This window comes from Vigna unguiculata, chromosome 10 (assembly GCF_004118075.2).
Source record: "Vigna unguiculata cultivar IT97K-499-35 chromosome 10, ASM411807v1, whole genome shotgun sequence".
Classification (NCBI taxonomy): Eukaryota; Viridiplantae; Streptophyta; class Magnoliopsida; order Fabales; family Fabaceae; genus Vigna; species Vigna unguiculata.
The window spans coordinates 23,969,505-23,986,973 of NC_040288.1; the positions used below are offsets into that span (position 1 = coordinate 23,969,505).

The window sequence follows — 17,469 nt, forward strand, 5'->3', positions numbered from 1 at the left end:
GAACCTCATATAAGCTACTTAAATTAAAATATAGGTATAATTACTGATTTGGTACCTGAACTTTTTGGGATTGTTCAATTTGGTACTCGAACTTTAGGAATGTTCAATTTGGTACCCAAAATTTTTAAACGGGTTTATTTTAGTACCTTCCATTAAACACTACTTGACGTTGTTTGGCTTCTGTTGAGGTGACATTGTGCAGTAGAGATGTGATAGAAATAAGGGTTGTGCACGTGGATTTAGTGGTAAAAAAATTTCGAAATAAATCATAAAAACCAAAATGCGTTATTACCAAATTGGGGAAAGAATTAGGGTAGAGTGAAATCCATGTGCAGAAGGAAAAATTAGGGCAGAAATTGTGTAAAATCTGACATGCTTGTGCTATTCTGTAACTTTCCTAAGGACGATGGAGTTTTTTCCACCTAGTGATTTATGCAAAACTAATAAGTGCATCAATATACTTTACCTACAATTCACTTTGCTCTATTCCCCTTGAGCCACTTTTCTACTCTACAATTAAATAAATATTATTTAACAAAGCTCGTGTATCAGTATCAACAAAATTCTCACACTTTCCATAGAAAATATAGTTGTAGAAAAACTGAAAACTTATGAAATCAATACCAAAGAAAGAAAAGGAAAACATTATGAAGATTGTATTTTTATGCAAAAGATAACTGAGAAATATAAGTCAACGAAGACAATCATGAGCATGCATCATGTCAAAATTGAAGTATAGACAGGTAATATTGAGTTTCTTCAAAATAATACCCAAAATTAGTTTGATTAGCAACAGACAATATTCAGATTTTGTTGTTACCTGGAATTCTTGAGAAACACGACAAAGCCAGTGAAGTTGAGACTCCTTGATACATCAATAAGTTTGAATTCCTTGATAAACAGCCTTGTCTCCACTGTCAAGAAAGAAAAGATTCAGAACAGTGATGTTTGCCAACATGGACCCTAGGGCACCATACACTTTTAGGTCATAATTCCTAAATCTGTCAATTTTAGTCTTCAAGCTACCTTTAGTTGGATCATCATCTGATGGGTTGATTTTTGAAACTGAATAATCCATAAGGGAAATTAAGGACATTAAGTCTTCATGATTCATCGTTGATTCTTGGTAGTGGTTTCCTAAAACTCCTACCCAAGAAAGTCATGATTCCATAGCAGGACCGAAGGCTTTAAATAGAGATTCTACAACATCAGGAGCATTGGATTCGAAAATATTATCTCCTATATGCAAGAACTGAATCCATGTTAATTAGGTAGTAGAACATGAAAGGAAACAAACTCATGGGAAATACTGCATAATTAAAAGAACAAAGAAATATTGTTCAGTACCATATGACAATTGACTATAAAAGTTTCATGGAGACATCCTATATTTTATTTGAAATCATAATCAAAATTTGTTTCACAATTCGAAAAGTATGTCACCGAGATTTGATATTAGTGAATAAATTAGTACCTTCTGCATCTGGATTTCACTCTGTCCTAATTTTTTCCCAATATGGTAATATCGCATTTTGGATTTTATGATTTACTTTGAAATTTTTTTTACCATTAAATTCACGTGCACAACCCTTATTTCTGCCACATCTTTGCTGCACAGTACCACCTCAACAGAAACCAAACGGCGTTAAGCAGTGTTTAACGAAAGGTACTAAAATAAATCCATTTAAAAATTTTGGGTACCAAATTGAACATTTCTAAAGTTTGGGTACCAAATTCAACAATCCCAAAAAGTTCAGGTACCAATTCAGTAATTATACCTAAAATATAAGTTATTCGAGTGACTTACCAAACTCATCTATTATAATTTTGACCATGAGACTCATCTCTCTGTTGTTCTCTATAAGACCTAGGAAAAATAATTATATTTTTTAAGAGTGTAATTGAACGTGAGGGGAATGTTTAAATTAAGAAATAGATAATTTTGTAAAAACGGTGTGTAGCACAATTGGTTAGAGACTTGTTTTATGTTGGATGTAAAGCGTTAGATTCCTTGTATTTCCATTTAGAGCATTTATATTTTAAAAATGGTTTTATAATTGTTTTGCAAGAGTGTTTTAAAACCAAATTTAATTTTTATATTAAAATTCACATTTTTTATTAAATATTTTTATATAATATATTAAAATTCACATCATTATAACTTTGATATAAAAATTAAATTTGGTCACATCTTTGATAGGGACAAAATAGGTCAATTTTAAACAAAAATTGAGACTAAATTGAACAAAAATAACAAATATAGGGACCAAATTGAATATAGAACATTGACTTTGACATGTGGCACGCTACTGGGTTACACATGGACATTTAAAAAAAATTTAAAAATTAAAAAAAACAAAATTAAAAAAAAAATAAAAAAAAAACCATGAAGTGACATGTGGCACGCTATTGGGTTGACACGTGTACATTTTAAAAAAATTTTAAAAAGTGACACGTGGCAGTCATTGTTCATGATCGTTAATGATTTAAACGGTGTTGGCAAAAAAGGATTCAATTGAACAAAATTGACGAAAATTGGGACCTATTTGAACACAACCAAAATTATGATTTATTTGAAAAAACTTGACAAAAATTGGGACCAAAAAGGTATTTTAACCTATAAATTACTTATATTTTATACGTTGATTGTAATTCATGTGGCAATTTGTAATATATTTTTCTTGGATGCTTGGAATGTGTGGATGCTATTAAAATGTTAATGTGCATGTTGATTGACAAGAAAATGTGATGGTTTATATGGTTTGAAATGTTACTCGAGTCTTGTGGAGTTGTTGCTAGTAAGTCTATGGAAAGCAAGGGAAAGGACTTTCCTAAGAGGCCTTAGTGTTCAGGAAAGGTATAATGGTTTCCTATGAGAGTGTCAAACCGTTAATATTACTTGGTGGTAATATTTTTATGAGTTCAAGTTGTGGTGTTGGTGGATTTTTTATGAATGAGTTATGTTACACTATAATGTGCTACATGAGTTACATGTTAATATGCTTATTATGTGATGTGATACATGGTTAGCTTACCTTTGCATGTTTGTGGATGTGGTTTCCACCTATGATGATCGTATGACTTACGTTGTACAGAAGTATATGTTGATGTAGATGAAGTTGGAGAGACTTAGCTGTGAGGAGCTCGTAGGGCAGCTTTGGGGAGTTCTAATTTAACCTTTGAAAGTTTTTTTGTTTTTGGTTATGAAATAAGAAAAAAGTAATAGTGTAGTGGTTGAGTTCGCATTTGAAGGATATGAGATTAAGTCTCATTTTGACAAATTATGTTATTTGTTAGGAGGAACTATATATCTACATCGATGAATAAAGAAGGTTTGAACAAGTTTTTTCTTTTTATCAAGTGTTATTTTGGATAAAATAATTGTGAATAATTCTTATTTAATTGGATGGTATTGGAGGTTGTGCTTCACATTTTAAATGAAAAAAAATTACACGTGGCATCTCAAAAGGGATGTTACACTCTCTTTCACAAATTTTCAAATAATACAATTTATTTATTTTATTACTATGGAAAATAAACAATTTCTTGTAATTTTTGTGACTTAGACTTTTTCCTCTATAGAGTAGGAGTTTTGATGGTGTGTCTTAGGGTCATAATCTTTTTAGAACTTGAATAGAGTCCAATACTGTTACCGCCTTTCTTTATAGATAAAGGCCCAAGGGAATTAAACTTTGGAGAACATGATGTGTCAATAATGTCTTGGCTAGAAATGGTGGTGATTTTGGCAAAGATGATTTTGGGGACACTTTTTTTTGGATACCATTCAACCAATCACATGGCAAAAACTAAAAATGTACAAGATTAACATAATGCTTTTTAGTTAATTATTTGTAACTTCGTAGAGCTTTGTCTTGTCATTATATTTATAATTAATTTTGATGAAGTATTTTCATGTGCATGATGTTTACTGTAATTTTGATAACGTATTTTCATGTGAATGCAAAAAATGTAAGTTCATATATGTGCATGCAACTTACTTTATATATATATATATATATATATATATATATATATATATATATATGTATGTTATAAAACTCTTTAGACAACACAATTCAAAGAAAAAAAATGATTTTTGTGGAGAAAATATATTAATTATAAAAGTTAGAAGTAACTTAAGATTAGTTCATCAGTAATCTTACATTACTTTCTTATATATTCGAAAATGTATTTCCAAAAACATATTTTATCCTTTACTCATCTTAACGAGTCAAGTCTAACTTTTATGATGTATTGAGATTACTTATCTCTCTTTTGATTATTTGAAATATAATTATAATAAAAAGAATATATCAGAAACACTTAGCCTAGGGCAGGGTTTAGGAAGAATGACCACTAAGAAACGTGACTTAATAGAAAAGCAATTTCAGAATTACTACTTCATGTTTTTATCCCTTTTTTAAAATCCATTTTCAACTTCAACGGACTAGGAGTTAGCTTCCCACAAAAACTTTTTTTTAATCTATATATTAAATTGATTTAATATAACCTGTAGTGGATGAACCACAATAGTTTTTTGTGTTTGATGTGTTAGGCACCCACTGTATCGACATATTAGTTCACACTAATTAGTTTTTTTATCACCTTCTCTTGTTCTAGTATCAGCCAAGCTCCAATGGTTCGTCAAATAGAAGAAATGTGTGATGGTAGTCCCCATGAACATTAGTTAAGCTTAATTGTATGATGACTTTTATAACTTGCAGATGTATTTAAAACTAATTTCATTTTGGTTTTATGTTGGATCAAGTATTAAACTACTTTTTGCTACATTATATATTGAAGGTTATTTTTATTTAGTATAATTAAATATGTAGCATTTATAAGTAGGTAGAAAATTGAATATAAGCAAGTTGATTTAGCCACTGTTATCCACTGATTTAGCTACTAGTTTAGCCATTAATTTATCTATTGTATTAACCATCGATTTAGTTATTAACCAATTTAGCCATCGATATTATTTTACTTAAATTGAAAAAAGTACCTCTTTGCGACCGAATTAATGACTAAAATAATTTTATTAGATTAAAATTTGTTCCTATTAGCCACTGATTTTTAGTGACCAATTAGCGACCATAATTTCAGTGGCTATTTAGCCACCGATTTTGAAATCAGTGACTAACTGTTTTGCGACTAGAGTTTTCGTCACTATTTATTTTTAGTGGCCGATTCGGTGCCTAGGGGTGTTAGCCAACAATTTCTTCGGTGGCTAAAATGTTTTTTTCTTATTGTGCGTTGAGAACAGTTGCAATAGTGATTTTGACATTGCATATGACCAAAGACAAAACAAAGAGTAGCGCCGCAAAGGTAAGACAACTGATAGGCAATCAATAAGGACATGAGTGGTCCACAGCGAGAAAGAAAATAAATTGAAACTATCGAAAGAAAAATGACGATGAATTTTCAAAATTTCATTGTTTTGGCAAGATATAAGAGAAACAGTGATGATTTAAAAAAAAATGTCATTATTTCAAAATTATCAACTTTTAATGATGATTCTATATAAGTAATCGCCATTATTTTTCAAAAGTTTGACTTTGAAGAAAAAATTATTATTCGTAAATTATTTTTACTTTTAACATTAATTTTAGACTAATTGTTATTTAAAATTTGTATTTAGTTACAAAATTAACATTGTCTTTTTGTTGATAGTGGTTGTCATAATTTATGAGTCATTTTGGAATAGTGATTACATATAAACGAAAAGTTCAAAATAATATATAATTGTGATTAAAATTAAATACTTTCTAAAAGTATAAGTTATGATTAGGGTATATTGTCTTAAGATACATATATTCTACAATTGTGAACATGTTATAATAACATAAATATAATCAAAACATAATAGTGTTTGTCATAGGGGTGTTAAAGTGGCCTAAATAGTCAGGTCGGTCCACCAACCTATCAAAAAAAGGGCGGACCGGATTAGAGTTTTCAACTTACCAACCCATATTGGTTCGACCCGCCTAGCCCATCAAACTGGCAGGAAAAATACGGGTCAATGCGCCCCTGGTCTGTTTTTATTTTTATTTTAAATATTTTTATTCTTTTTAATTTTTAAAAATAAAAAAAATTCTATATTATTCTTTTTTTGTATAAATGTAAATATACAATACTATTATAATTTAAATAATTATTTACACTTATATTTTCCAATAGTTGATGTTCCATTTTTTCCAAAATGGAAAACATTTAAAATAATGCCTTCATGCAGGATTGAACTACAGACCTTCAATCTACCACTAAGCTATAAAGGCTTATTTGTTTAATTAAGTCAAATTAAGGTTTTTGTTTACTCCAATAATGCATCTTGAGTTTGCAACTCCAATACACCCATTTTATACACTTCAAACTCATTAGATTTCATATTCTCCAAAGAAAATAATTAAAATTTCATAGAAGTTAGATTGGTATTATTTAAAAACATTTGAAAAATGCCTTCATGCAGGATTGAACTACAGACCTTCAGTTTACAAGACTGACGCTCTACCACTGAACTATAAAGGCTTATTTGTTTAACTAAGTCAAATTAAGGTTTTTGTTTACTCCAATACTGCATTTGCAACTCCAATACACCCATTTTCTACACTTGAAACTCATTAGATTTCATTTTCTCCCAAGAAAATAATTAAAATTTCATGGAAGTTAGATTGGACGTGGGAGGTATTATTTAAAAACATTTGAAAAATGCCTTCATGTAGGATTGAACTACAGACCTAGAGTTTACAAGACCGCTCTACCACTGACCTATAAAGGCTTATTTTCTTAATTAAGTCAAATTAAGGATTTTGTTCCTTACTTGTACATTGATATGAAGAAGGAGATTTAGATGAGATACATTGTAGTAGATTTGGTTAAACAAATAATATATTACAAAGACATGATATTTTTTGAAAGAAAAAAGTGTATAATGGCCTACAATAGATATAATGGTTTTGTATAAATGAATTCAACCAATGAGGTGGCATGTGAAAGAATAATAGGTAAACCATGCTCAAAATCTTTATTAAGTTGCATTAGAATGAATATGGTATACAATGATGATAGGTTAGTTTGCGTTAATCAAATTTATTGTAGAGAGAGAAATTGAAAAAATTGGAAAGAAACACAACAAGAAATTTTCAAGTTGGATACATAAGTCACTAGTACGCATTGGTGTGAATGGGTAATAAATTTTGGATTGAGATATATGGCTAAATATGCAATGAGTTGCGATGATTATAGGGGGAAGTGAAGTGGGTGGTGATTAACAATAAATCCTCAATATACATGTGAAAGCCACGCTTCTGAATTACATACAAATGTTGGTTTCCATATTTCGGCTATTGTTGGTTCATGTTTTTTTTGTTTGAATGTTATGATACCACAAGGGACATAATATGAATGACTAGTTTTATAAAACCTTAATTTTACTACTATGCAATTGGATTGATTTGTTTTGTTTTTTTTTTCAACCAAAACCTCTCCAATTCTTTCTCAAAAATAACTAAAGAGATTTCATTAATGAAATAAATTTTTATTATAATAATTACACCAACATCTCCAAGTTACAACAAGTACACAAATATATTTAGGTTACACGAGTACAAACTCATCTAGGTATAACACTTCTTAGTCTCCCCCTTGATATTAAGAATGTTAAAAAACGGATCTGTCTAATATAACCCAACCAAGAAAGGGATCTGAATTGGTTATTGAATCTTTCAATTATTTTAATTGGATCTTGAAAGTTTCTTTAACCTTTATGACCCAATTGACCAGTTTTACAATTCTGTGTTAATGAACTGTGTAAAGCAATCAAGAAAGGTGTAAAGGAAGAGAGAAACAAAGAACACAAAAATTTATACTGGTTCGATTCAAGATGAATCTACGTCCAGTCTTCTCCTAAGTAACCCATTTAGGAGGATTCCACTAAATCAATAGAGATTCAAGAATTACAAGAGCATCTATATAATTCAAGACCCTAAAGACTAGGGAGCTTGATCTACAAATCAAGAACTCCCCCTAGATGCAATGCATCCACAAATTGCACTTATACCTTCACTTTACACGATGAATCAATCTGTAACAGAAATACAATAAGAGAAGAAACAAGGAATGAATACACCTAGTAGTTGTGCAGATTTGTTACTTGATTTCTAGATCCAAGTTTGACCTATCAAGGTTGAATCCATCATCAAACTTCTTGAAGGTTCACTTGAATATCTCTCAAGAACGCACAAGAACTCTGTAGATCTCAGAAAAACAGTCTTGAAAGATGTTTCTCAGTTTTTCAGTTAGTTTTCTCTCTCTCTCTCTCAAAATTCATTTCAAAACCTGTTTTTATACAAGAATTCTGATGTAGTGACTAATAGATTGGGCATTTACCTAATAGATTAACGTGAGTGTATTTTCACTGCATTAGTGCAGTGCCCTCATCTAATCTATTAGTTAAGTAGCTAATTTATTTACGAGTTCATATTCAAGAGTTTGATGGTTGATACAATTCAATGTAAGCTTGTTTTACATGTAATTTTTGATCTGCAACATCTAATGCACAAGCTAGGAAAGCAGGACTAATCCTAATCTAGTAATGCACATGATGTGTAGCCTTGGACATCATCAAAACCATCTTCACTTGAGTTGAAACAACTCCCCCTTTCAACAATCTCCCTTTTTTTATGATGGCCAAAATATGTCCTGCAACATAGCAACATAATGTGTCTTGCAACACAGAGACAAGACTTTCTTTCTTTCTCCCCCTTTGGACATTAGCAAAAAGAACAGGGGTGTGTAACACAACGAAACTAGCATAGACCGTAGCTATCATAGATGAACAATACAGAGGATGGCAATGGGAACAATGTAGCATGTGAAATCAGTAGCACAGTGTTAACAACAGATTGCATACAATCATAAGGCAAATCAACATTTAAATGGTGCAATAGTAGTGTAAGTTAGTAGTGTAGAAATTAATGGAAGTGTATACATGCAACAAATAAAATAAACATCAACCAAGAGCAAGTAGAAACCAAGACCAATGGGATGGATAAATAGAGCCAGCAACGAGAATATTAGAGTTTACATTAAGTACATACAAGAGGGAAAGGATTAGCCAGGTAAGAACTAAGGGAGGCCAAGCAAAACGTACACCACCTCACTAGGAAGAAATCCAAGCAAAAGCTAAAGGGGCACAAAAAAAAGGTTAGCCTAAAGGAGGTTAAACAAAAGTGGGTGTGTAAGGATAGGACAAAGCTATTCGTCATTAGTGGCATCCATGTATGTCTCACTCTCAGTGCCTTTTGCAGAGTCAAAAACATCAGCTGGATTTGGAGGTTGACGAACAGTATTGAGCAGAGCCAACTATTCTTGAACGGAGGACAGTTGTTTCTCAATGGAGTCCATCTTGGCCATCCAGGTTTGATGGTGATCAAGAAGAGTGGTGACCATTCGCAGCATGTCTTGCTCATAGGCAGTATGGGAAGCGACAGCAGAGGAAGGTTTTGCAGTGCCACATGGGTCTTCCTCAGGTTCATCCTTGAACGCCCAGGTGTTTGCCCTAAAGGCCAGGCCCATGTGGTGAAGAGCGTTTGCTCCAATCAGACTGGTGTGGTTTTAGCCGTGAGAGGTTTCCCTAGAGAAATGAACATTATAATGTTCAAATACTTTGCACAGGAAGACACCGTAAGGTAGAGGATAATAGGGGAGCTTGAGAGCCTTTTGGATGGTATTAGTGACCACTTTGGACCAATCGATGAGAAGGTTTGATTTGAAGGCATGGAGGAGAAAAACATCCTTCGTCGTGAGTTGAGCATGATTGCCATTACGAGGAACCAGAATCCAGGCAATGATGAAAGCGAGTACCCGTTCATTCTTCTTCATCTCGTAGACCCTGAAAATATTGTAATCACGCTTTGTAGGGGAATCCCTCAAACACGATTGATAGATGTCCAAACGATTTGCCCCAGGAAGAACACAATGGGTAGGGAGGCCACCTGGCCGGAAGCCAACAATGGAGGCCCAAATCTCCTTGGTAAAGACGATGTTAACCTCGTTCAAGCGAGAAGTGAGAACATCATCTTCAACCCTATCTTTGTGATAGTGCATCATTTTTTTTAAAATGACTCATTTTATACCTTGTCGCAAAGTAGATGATGTTCGCAATATTGCAAAACTTTTCTTCAAAGAAGTTGTTCATCTTCATGGTTTTCCAAAGACAATTATGTGGAATAGAGATACTAAGTTCCTTGGTCACTTTTGGAGAATCTTATGGTCACGACTTGAGACTAAGCTTAAATTTCTACTACTTGTCACCCACAAACTGATAGGCAAACTGAAGTAGTAAATAAATCTTTATCCACATTGTTAAGGATAGTATTGAAAGGCAATCATAAATATTGGGATGAGTATCTTCCTCACATTAAATTTGCCTAAAACCATGTGGTCCATCGCACCACCAACCTTTCTCCTTTTGAAGTTGTCTATGGTTTCAATCTTATCACATCTTTGGATTTAATACCTCTTCCAACTTCTTTTGACTTTATTCATAAAGAATGGGTCTAAATCCAATTTCATTAGAGATTTACATGAAAATGTGCGAAACCAAATTCAATTTCAAATTCACAAACATGTCAAGTACAACAACAAAGGCAAGAAAGCTAGGATTTTCAATGAAGGTGATTTAGTTTGGTAGCACTTACGCAAAGAAAGGTTTCCTCATTTACACAAGTCCAAGCTAAATCCCCATGGTGATGGTTCTTTTCAAATCATAAGGAAGATAAATGACAATGCATATCAATTAGATCTTCCTTTTGAATATGGTGTTCATTCCATTTTCAATGTGACTGACTTGATTCCTTTTCTAGGTATAATGGATCATGATGAGCATCAAGATTTTAGGACAAATCTTTTCCAAAGGGGAGGAGATGATGAATCAGGCCTAGGCGAACTTTGAGGCCCAAGCTCCAATCCAGGCTCAAGCCCATCCAAAATCCCAATCACAAGAAGTATGATGAAGAAGATTTAATAGGGCTTAGATCCCAATAGGCTTAATGAGCTTCATATGCTCTTCTCATGGACCAAAGAAGATGTGAAGATATGATGGACTTTAAGAGGAGCAGTAACATATATTTACTTTGGGCCAAATGTTAAGCCATTGTTTTCCAATAAAGGGCCAACATATATTTCCCTTTAGCTTCCAAATTGGGCCACCTCTAAAGCTCATTTGAAAGCTTGGCCAAGAAAGTTCCTTGAACATGTATCCTATGCATAGGCTTGCATATTTGCATCTCATTTCAAAGTGCATGTGCGTTTCATTTAGGAGGAATCTTGACAATAAGTAAGAGCCTTCATGCCTTGCAAAACTTTACTCTTGATTTGAATGATAAATGAACCTATGTTGAGATAACTCCATGCATTTGCCTAAGTGAGAGTCACAACTAGCTAGGATTCTCCCTAGTCTCCTCTAGCCACCTTCCTCTAGAGTAGCCTTATATTCCTAGTCTTTCATCTTTCACCACTCCACATTGTTGCTACAAGAGCCTCTAAAACTTGTCTCCATTCTCATTTCCACTGATTTCCATTGCAACCATGGGTTTCTTTCACTCCACCACATCAAAGGGAACTCATCAATTCTAATAGTCCTCATATTTGTTATAAAACAATTATTGTGGTATCTTTCATTAAATTGATTCTAACATCATTTGTAAAGTCACAACATTTAAGTGGTAGTATAATGACACATTGAAGTGAATGATTAGTCTCAAGTTCAAGCTCTTCAATTTCTTCCTAAAACACCTATATCATATTATATTATAATATATTACAAATGAAAGAAAGATTACTCGATGGGTGATGAGATACATGTTCTAAAATTGTCAAGACATACTTGAAGAGCTAAAATATGACGCTGTGACCGTAGGGAAATCACGCACTAAGAAAATAATATCTCCCAGCAGAAGCACACCCATAAATAAAAGCATAAAAATATAAATAAAAACACACAGGAAATTTAACGTGGTTTGACACCTCAAGGCCTACATCCATAAATACTCAACAAAAAGTATTATCACTCAAGTACAATTTCTTATGGACCAAAACTCCAAACCTTTCATAGTGCAATTTTATCTAGCAAAAAATGCAAACCTTCCAATGACACACAACTACGCAAGCTCCCATACACTCGAGAGACCTATTGACTTGTGACAATTCCAAAAGCAACTATTTATTTTCATAATATTTTTCTACTACTCTTTTCTTCATATTACTCGATGTGGAACTTTGGTGAAGACTCACATGAGAACCAATAATGATTGTGCTAACTCCTCCTCTCTTTGTGCTTGTTGTCTAATTGACGGGCAGGTCAAGGCCACCACTAGATTATGCTACTGCGTGGCCATAGAGACTATTAATTCCAACACTCACATATAACTTTGAGAACAATTTAATCTCAACAATAACACACCTAACTGTGACCATAATACCTATCATCTCAAGTTCAGTGTAATACATACAGATAAGATTTTATTTCGTTGAAAATCAAAGAAAAGCCATTTTTGTCAAAAGCTAAAATCAATTTGTTGGATACATGTAATCATGAAAAGCTTCCAAGTGGGGGTAGATATGATTTTACCAAGCAAAATACGTTGAGTGGGACATCTTAGAGCTGCCTGGAAGAGATGAAGAAGGAGTTCACGAAGAGGCAATAATGAAAACCTGCCTTGAAGAATAGGGCCAACGACGATGAGACAACGATATTGGTGAAAAAGCTTTCGATTTCCAATAAGCAACCACGGTGAAACCACATTGATGGCAACCATAGTGACAACAACCATGTTGACGACAAAGAAAAGCAATTTTGTCAAAAGCTGAAATTAATTTGTTGGATACATGTAATCATGAAAAGCTTCCAAATGGGGGTAGATATGATTTTTTCCAAGCAAAATACATTGAGTGGGACATCATAGAGTTGCCTCGAAGAGGTGAAGAAGTAGTTCATGAAGAGGCAATGAAAACCTGCCTTGAAGGATAAGGCCAATGACAATGAGACGACGACACTAGTGAAAAAGCTTATGCCTTCCAACAAGCAACCACAGTGACAGAAACTACATTGATGACAATCATGGTAACAACAACCATGTTGGTGACAACCACGGGGAGGACAACCATGTTGACAACAACCACGGGGAGGACAATGTTGACAGTGACCACCTTGACAATGACCACAGTGAACGGTGATAGCGACCACAATGTTAAGTCTATGCATTTTCAAGCTCTTAGGTTCCACCATTTTAGCTTAGCTTTTGAAAAGAGGAAAATGAAAAGTTAGTGTTTTTTTAGTTCTCATGGAAGGAAATGAAATATTATGTTTTTTTTTTTATTTTAGTTTTTTCGCCTTTTAGTTTTCATATAGATGAAAGTTTTACTGTTTTGCATTTACATATACATGATTTTTTTTAGTGAAGATTAATTTTTTTGTAATTTATTTTAGACCATATTTTAATAAATAAGCTCACACTTTTTATAGGCAAGCATACAAATATCATCTAGTCACCAAAACTCATTCAGTCACTAATTTATCACCGAAATGCCCTCAATCACTATTTAGCCAAAAGAATAAATTAAGTCACTACAAAATCATTTTATTTGCTGACTAATTCAAAGGTTAAATCTAATAATTTATTTTATTATAGCAACTAATTTCTTGTTACCAATGTTTTCAGTCGCTATACAAACTAATTTAACTAACAAAGCATCTTGTCGCTATTTCAGTGATTAATTGGGACGTTCTCTAAACAATGTTCACACAAATTTAATGAAATAAAACACAACTATTTTTAACAAAAATGAAAAGTACGATTGAATAAAAGAAATTAAAAAAAATACATCAACTAATTTTAACAAATATTAAGAACAAAGTGATAATTAGACCTTTAATTGCCACGTTCAATAAAATACATCTTAATTCAATAAATTATTATTTTTTTCTTATCTGATAATAAGTCACTTAATTTATATTTAATAATCAAATCGTCCCTAACTTGCCGTTTCTCAAATATTAATATAAATTGCTTCTACTTCTATCATGATTAAGCCAAACCGCTTCATGTTGTCAAACGTGTCAAACCCATACTCTACCTCTTCTTCATGGCATGACACATGTTCCACCGCAATCACACTTCACCATGACTTCCCTAAACCTTAACTTACTTAACAGAGACAATAAATTCACCACTACACAAACACTTCACACACCAAAACCCTAGCAAGAGTCTTTAACTTTATCCATGGCCAGCACCGAATTCAGGTTGGTTTCACCAGCAATTGACAAGGAAGGGAACAGAAAACTACCCAGATACTGCACCCAAGAAGGTCTTGGCTCAAAGTGGAACATTTCTCCCCCACTGGAGTGGCACAACGTGCCTCCCAAAACCAAGAGCATGGCCCTTGTGGTGCAGGACATTGATGCGGTGGATCCGACGGGTCACCCGGTGGCTCCCGCCCACTGGGTGGTGGTGAACATTCCGGTGAGCGTTAAAGGACTTCCTGAAGGGTTCTCTGGGAAGAAGGAGGAACTGGGTGGAGAGTATGAGAACATTGAAGAAGGGGTTAACGATTGGAACGTACGTGTTTGGCGAGGTCCCAAAGTTCCTAACTATGAGGATAGGTTTGAGTTCAGACTCTATGCCCTCGATGATCACATGCACTTCGATAATCAGGTATAAAATTCAAGTATCATTTTATTATTTATCATCCTTTTTGTAAAGTGAAAAAAATGGACGAAGAGAAAAAAAAAAGGAAAAATAAGTAAACAAATAAACAAGGGAAAATAATTTAAACCATAATTAATTGAATTTATATACTTTTAAAAGAAAGCATAATTATATTTGTCACGAGAAAGTAGATTTCTATTCGTAGTAAATATGAAGGACTTTTTCAAAACATTTTGCAGGTGATTTTGCAGGTGACGAAGACGAAGCTTTTGGATGCAATAGCTGGGCATGTAGTAGGAGAAGCAGTTTTTACGGCTACTTTCTAGCCGATGCACTGAGATCTTAATTTGGTGATATCAAAATTCATCAAAAACAACGGTTACATGTATTGATACAGCATTTATATATAAATAAATATATAAATTAGCTAAATAAAGTTTTTCTTTTCCTTTTTATTATATGAATCTTCATTGAGCTTGAAAAATTAATTAGACTGTGTTTATATTTCAGTAAACTTAAACTAATTCAGTATTTATAGTCTGTGTTGCGCAATACCACTTGTTATAATTTTTTCTTCACATTCATTTGAACTTTTATAATATCCTCAATGAGACGGACTAGAAAGGAAATTTAACTATTGTTTATAAAATGTATGATATCATTTTTTTCTCTTTCAAGTTTTAAACATTATCAATTCATATTGTTAAAATTATCTCTTACGTTTAGTTTCTTGGAAGGAATTGCTTCGTACAAACTAAAAGATTCTGATTTCTCTTTAGCCAACGGAAAATAATAACAAAATAAATTAAATTACTCTTTTGTTCTTGTATTTGTCAAGTGTCAAATTGGAGTCCGGGTTTTTGTTTTCTTGTCTTAAATTTGATTCTCGTCAATTTTAACCAAAACTTTATTAAAGTTAAAGTCAATATTATATGTCTTTTGTATATTATACAAGTTTATCTTTGTATAAAAGTTTTAGTAAAGATTAAAATTCAAATAACTTGTTACATAATTTTTAGAATTAAATTTTAATTTTAAATTTCAAATTTTGTATAAAATTTAAAATTAATTTAAAAATATATGTTTTAGAATTAAATTTTAATTTCAAATTTCAAATTTTATATAAAATTTAAAATTAATTTAAAAATATATTTTTAGAAATATTTAATAAAAACGTTAGTTTTAATAAAAATATGACCACAAAATTTATACCAAAAGTAAATTAAGTTTCAGTTTAAGAAGGACAATATTGCTTTATTTTTATAAAATTTGAAACTAAATTTAAACTAAAAACAAATATTAAGATCCAATTAAATTATTTTGATATATGATGCGACTGTAAAATGACATGTGTAAAAAATTAAAAAATATTAAAAATATTAAAAATATTAAAAAAATTAAAAAAAAACTATGATACATAACATTAACTTTAACACTGTGTAGTCAAATTAACGCTAATGATCAAATTGAATAATTTTTTTTTTTAAAATGACCAAATTGAAACACACAAAAATTTAAGAATCAAATTGATACTACTTGATAAATAGAAGGACCAAAATATTAATTTAACCTAAATAAAAAACATAATAAATAGAGTAAAGAAAATGGAAAAAAGAAAACTTAAATTGTAAAACCCTCTTTTTCTGCTTTAAAATTTAAAGGGGCCTAGCCCTATCTGTTGGGTCTAAGGCAGCCTAACCCCTCTCATTTCTGCCATTCTTTCGAAAAACAGGACCTTATTCTCTCCCTTTCCCTATCAACAGAAGCTCTGCTAGGGTTTGGTTCCCTCTTGTTCGTGCTAGCTCAAAAGTCCACCTCGTCTCTCGTAAGTTGGTCCTTGAATCGTACTCCCTCCTTTCTAAGTTTGTTTTTGTGGTTTCGGTTAGGATTCACAGTAGTAACCCTGTTATTCTCTCTGTGTCGTTGTTCGAGTTCGTAACCCTACTCTTGGAGCTGATGGGTTCTTTGGCTTAAGTTCACAATCTGTTATTAGCCTCTTTCCAGGTAAGGGAAGCTAGGGCTTTACTGTTTTTACATTTTAGATGCATGTTCGGTTGATTCTATGTACTGGATGGTTGGTATGTATTATTAGTTGTATGAAAATGCGTGGTTTGTACTACTATAATGATGTGGACATGATTCTGCGCGAGAGAGAGTGGTGAGCTCTGCTGAACTCGTCTAGGCAAGCAGGTTGGTCGCTCAAAACGAAAGCTCTCGCTTAAGCAAGGAGCTCTCGCCTGAGCGAGAACAACAGTAGCTCACTCCCCTCTATTTCGAGGGCTCGTCTAAGCGAAGGCCACTCTCCTAAGCGAGAGCAGTCTTGCCTGAGCGAGTTGGGCTAGCTTGAGCGAGACCTTGACGTGCTCCCTGTTGCAGTTCCCAAGCGAGAGCAGGTAGCTTGAGCGAGGGGTTCCTCTCGCCTAATGGACGTAATCTCGTGGACCCTCCTACGGGGAGTTCATGGTGGTGCCTCATCGACAGGGCGTAATTCCACGAGGGTAACGTGGTGGTGCCTCAAGGTCAGGACGTAATTTCACGAAGGCCTCGTGGTGGTGCCTCATGTAAGGATGTAATTCCGCGAAGGCCTCGTGGTGATGCCTCGCTGCTAGGACGTAATTCCAAAGTTTGGTGGTGGTGCCTCATCGTATGTATCCGGATAGTCAAGTTTTGGTGTCTTATGTAGTTTGATACTTCTTATGTGGATGTATGCTAATTATGCTTGACTATGAACTCGTATGTTACCCTTTGCTTGTTTATATGA

The 17,469-nt window shown here is 33.1% G+C and overlaps 1 protein-coding gene and 1 non-coding gene across 3 annotated transcripts; one reads left to right on the forward strand and one right to left on the reverse strand.

Annotated features, from left to right (window-relative positions):
- Nucleotides 1-6,453: 6,453 nt before the first annotated feature.
- On the reverse strand, nt 6,454-6,525 carry TRNAT-UGU. Its single transcript has one exon. It is a non-coding gene; the product is annotated as a tRNA-Thr (tRNA).
- Nucleotides 6,526-14,214: 7,689 nt separating this feature from the next.
- LOC114166645 (UPF0098 protein CPn_0877/CP_0992/CPj0877/CpB0906-like) lies at nt 14,215-15,166 on the forward strand. Of its 2 annotated transcripts, none has more exons than XM_028051401.1 (2): nt 14,215-14,714; nt 14,960-15,136. In XM_028051401.1, exons 1-2 carry the CDS (start codon nt 14,283-14,285, stop codon nt 15,032-15,034), a joined length of 507 nt encoding a protein of 168 aa, XP_027907202.1. In that variant the 5' UTR covers nt 14,215-14,282; the 3' UTR covers nt 15,035-15,136. The 2 variants fall into 2 exon arrangements, with proteins under 2 accessions (XP_027907202.1, XP_027907201.1); XM_028051400.1 differs by having other exon boundaries at nt 14,217-14,714; nt 14,948-15,166.
- The last annotated feature ends 2,303 nt before the right edge of the window (nt 15,167-17,469 follow it).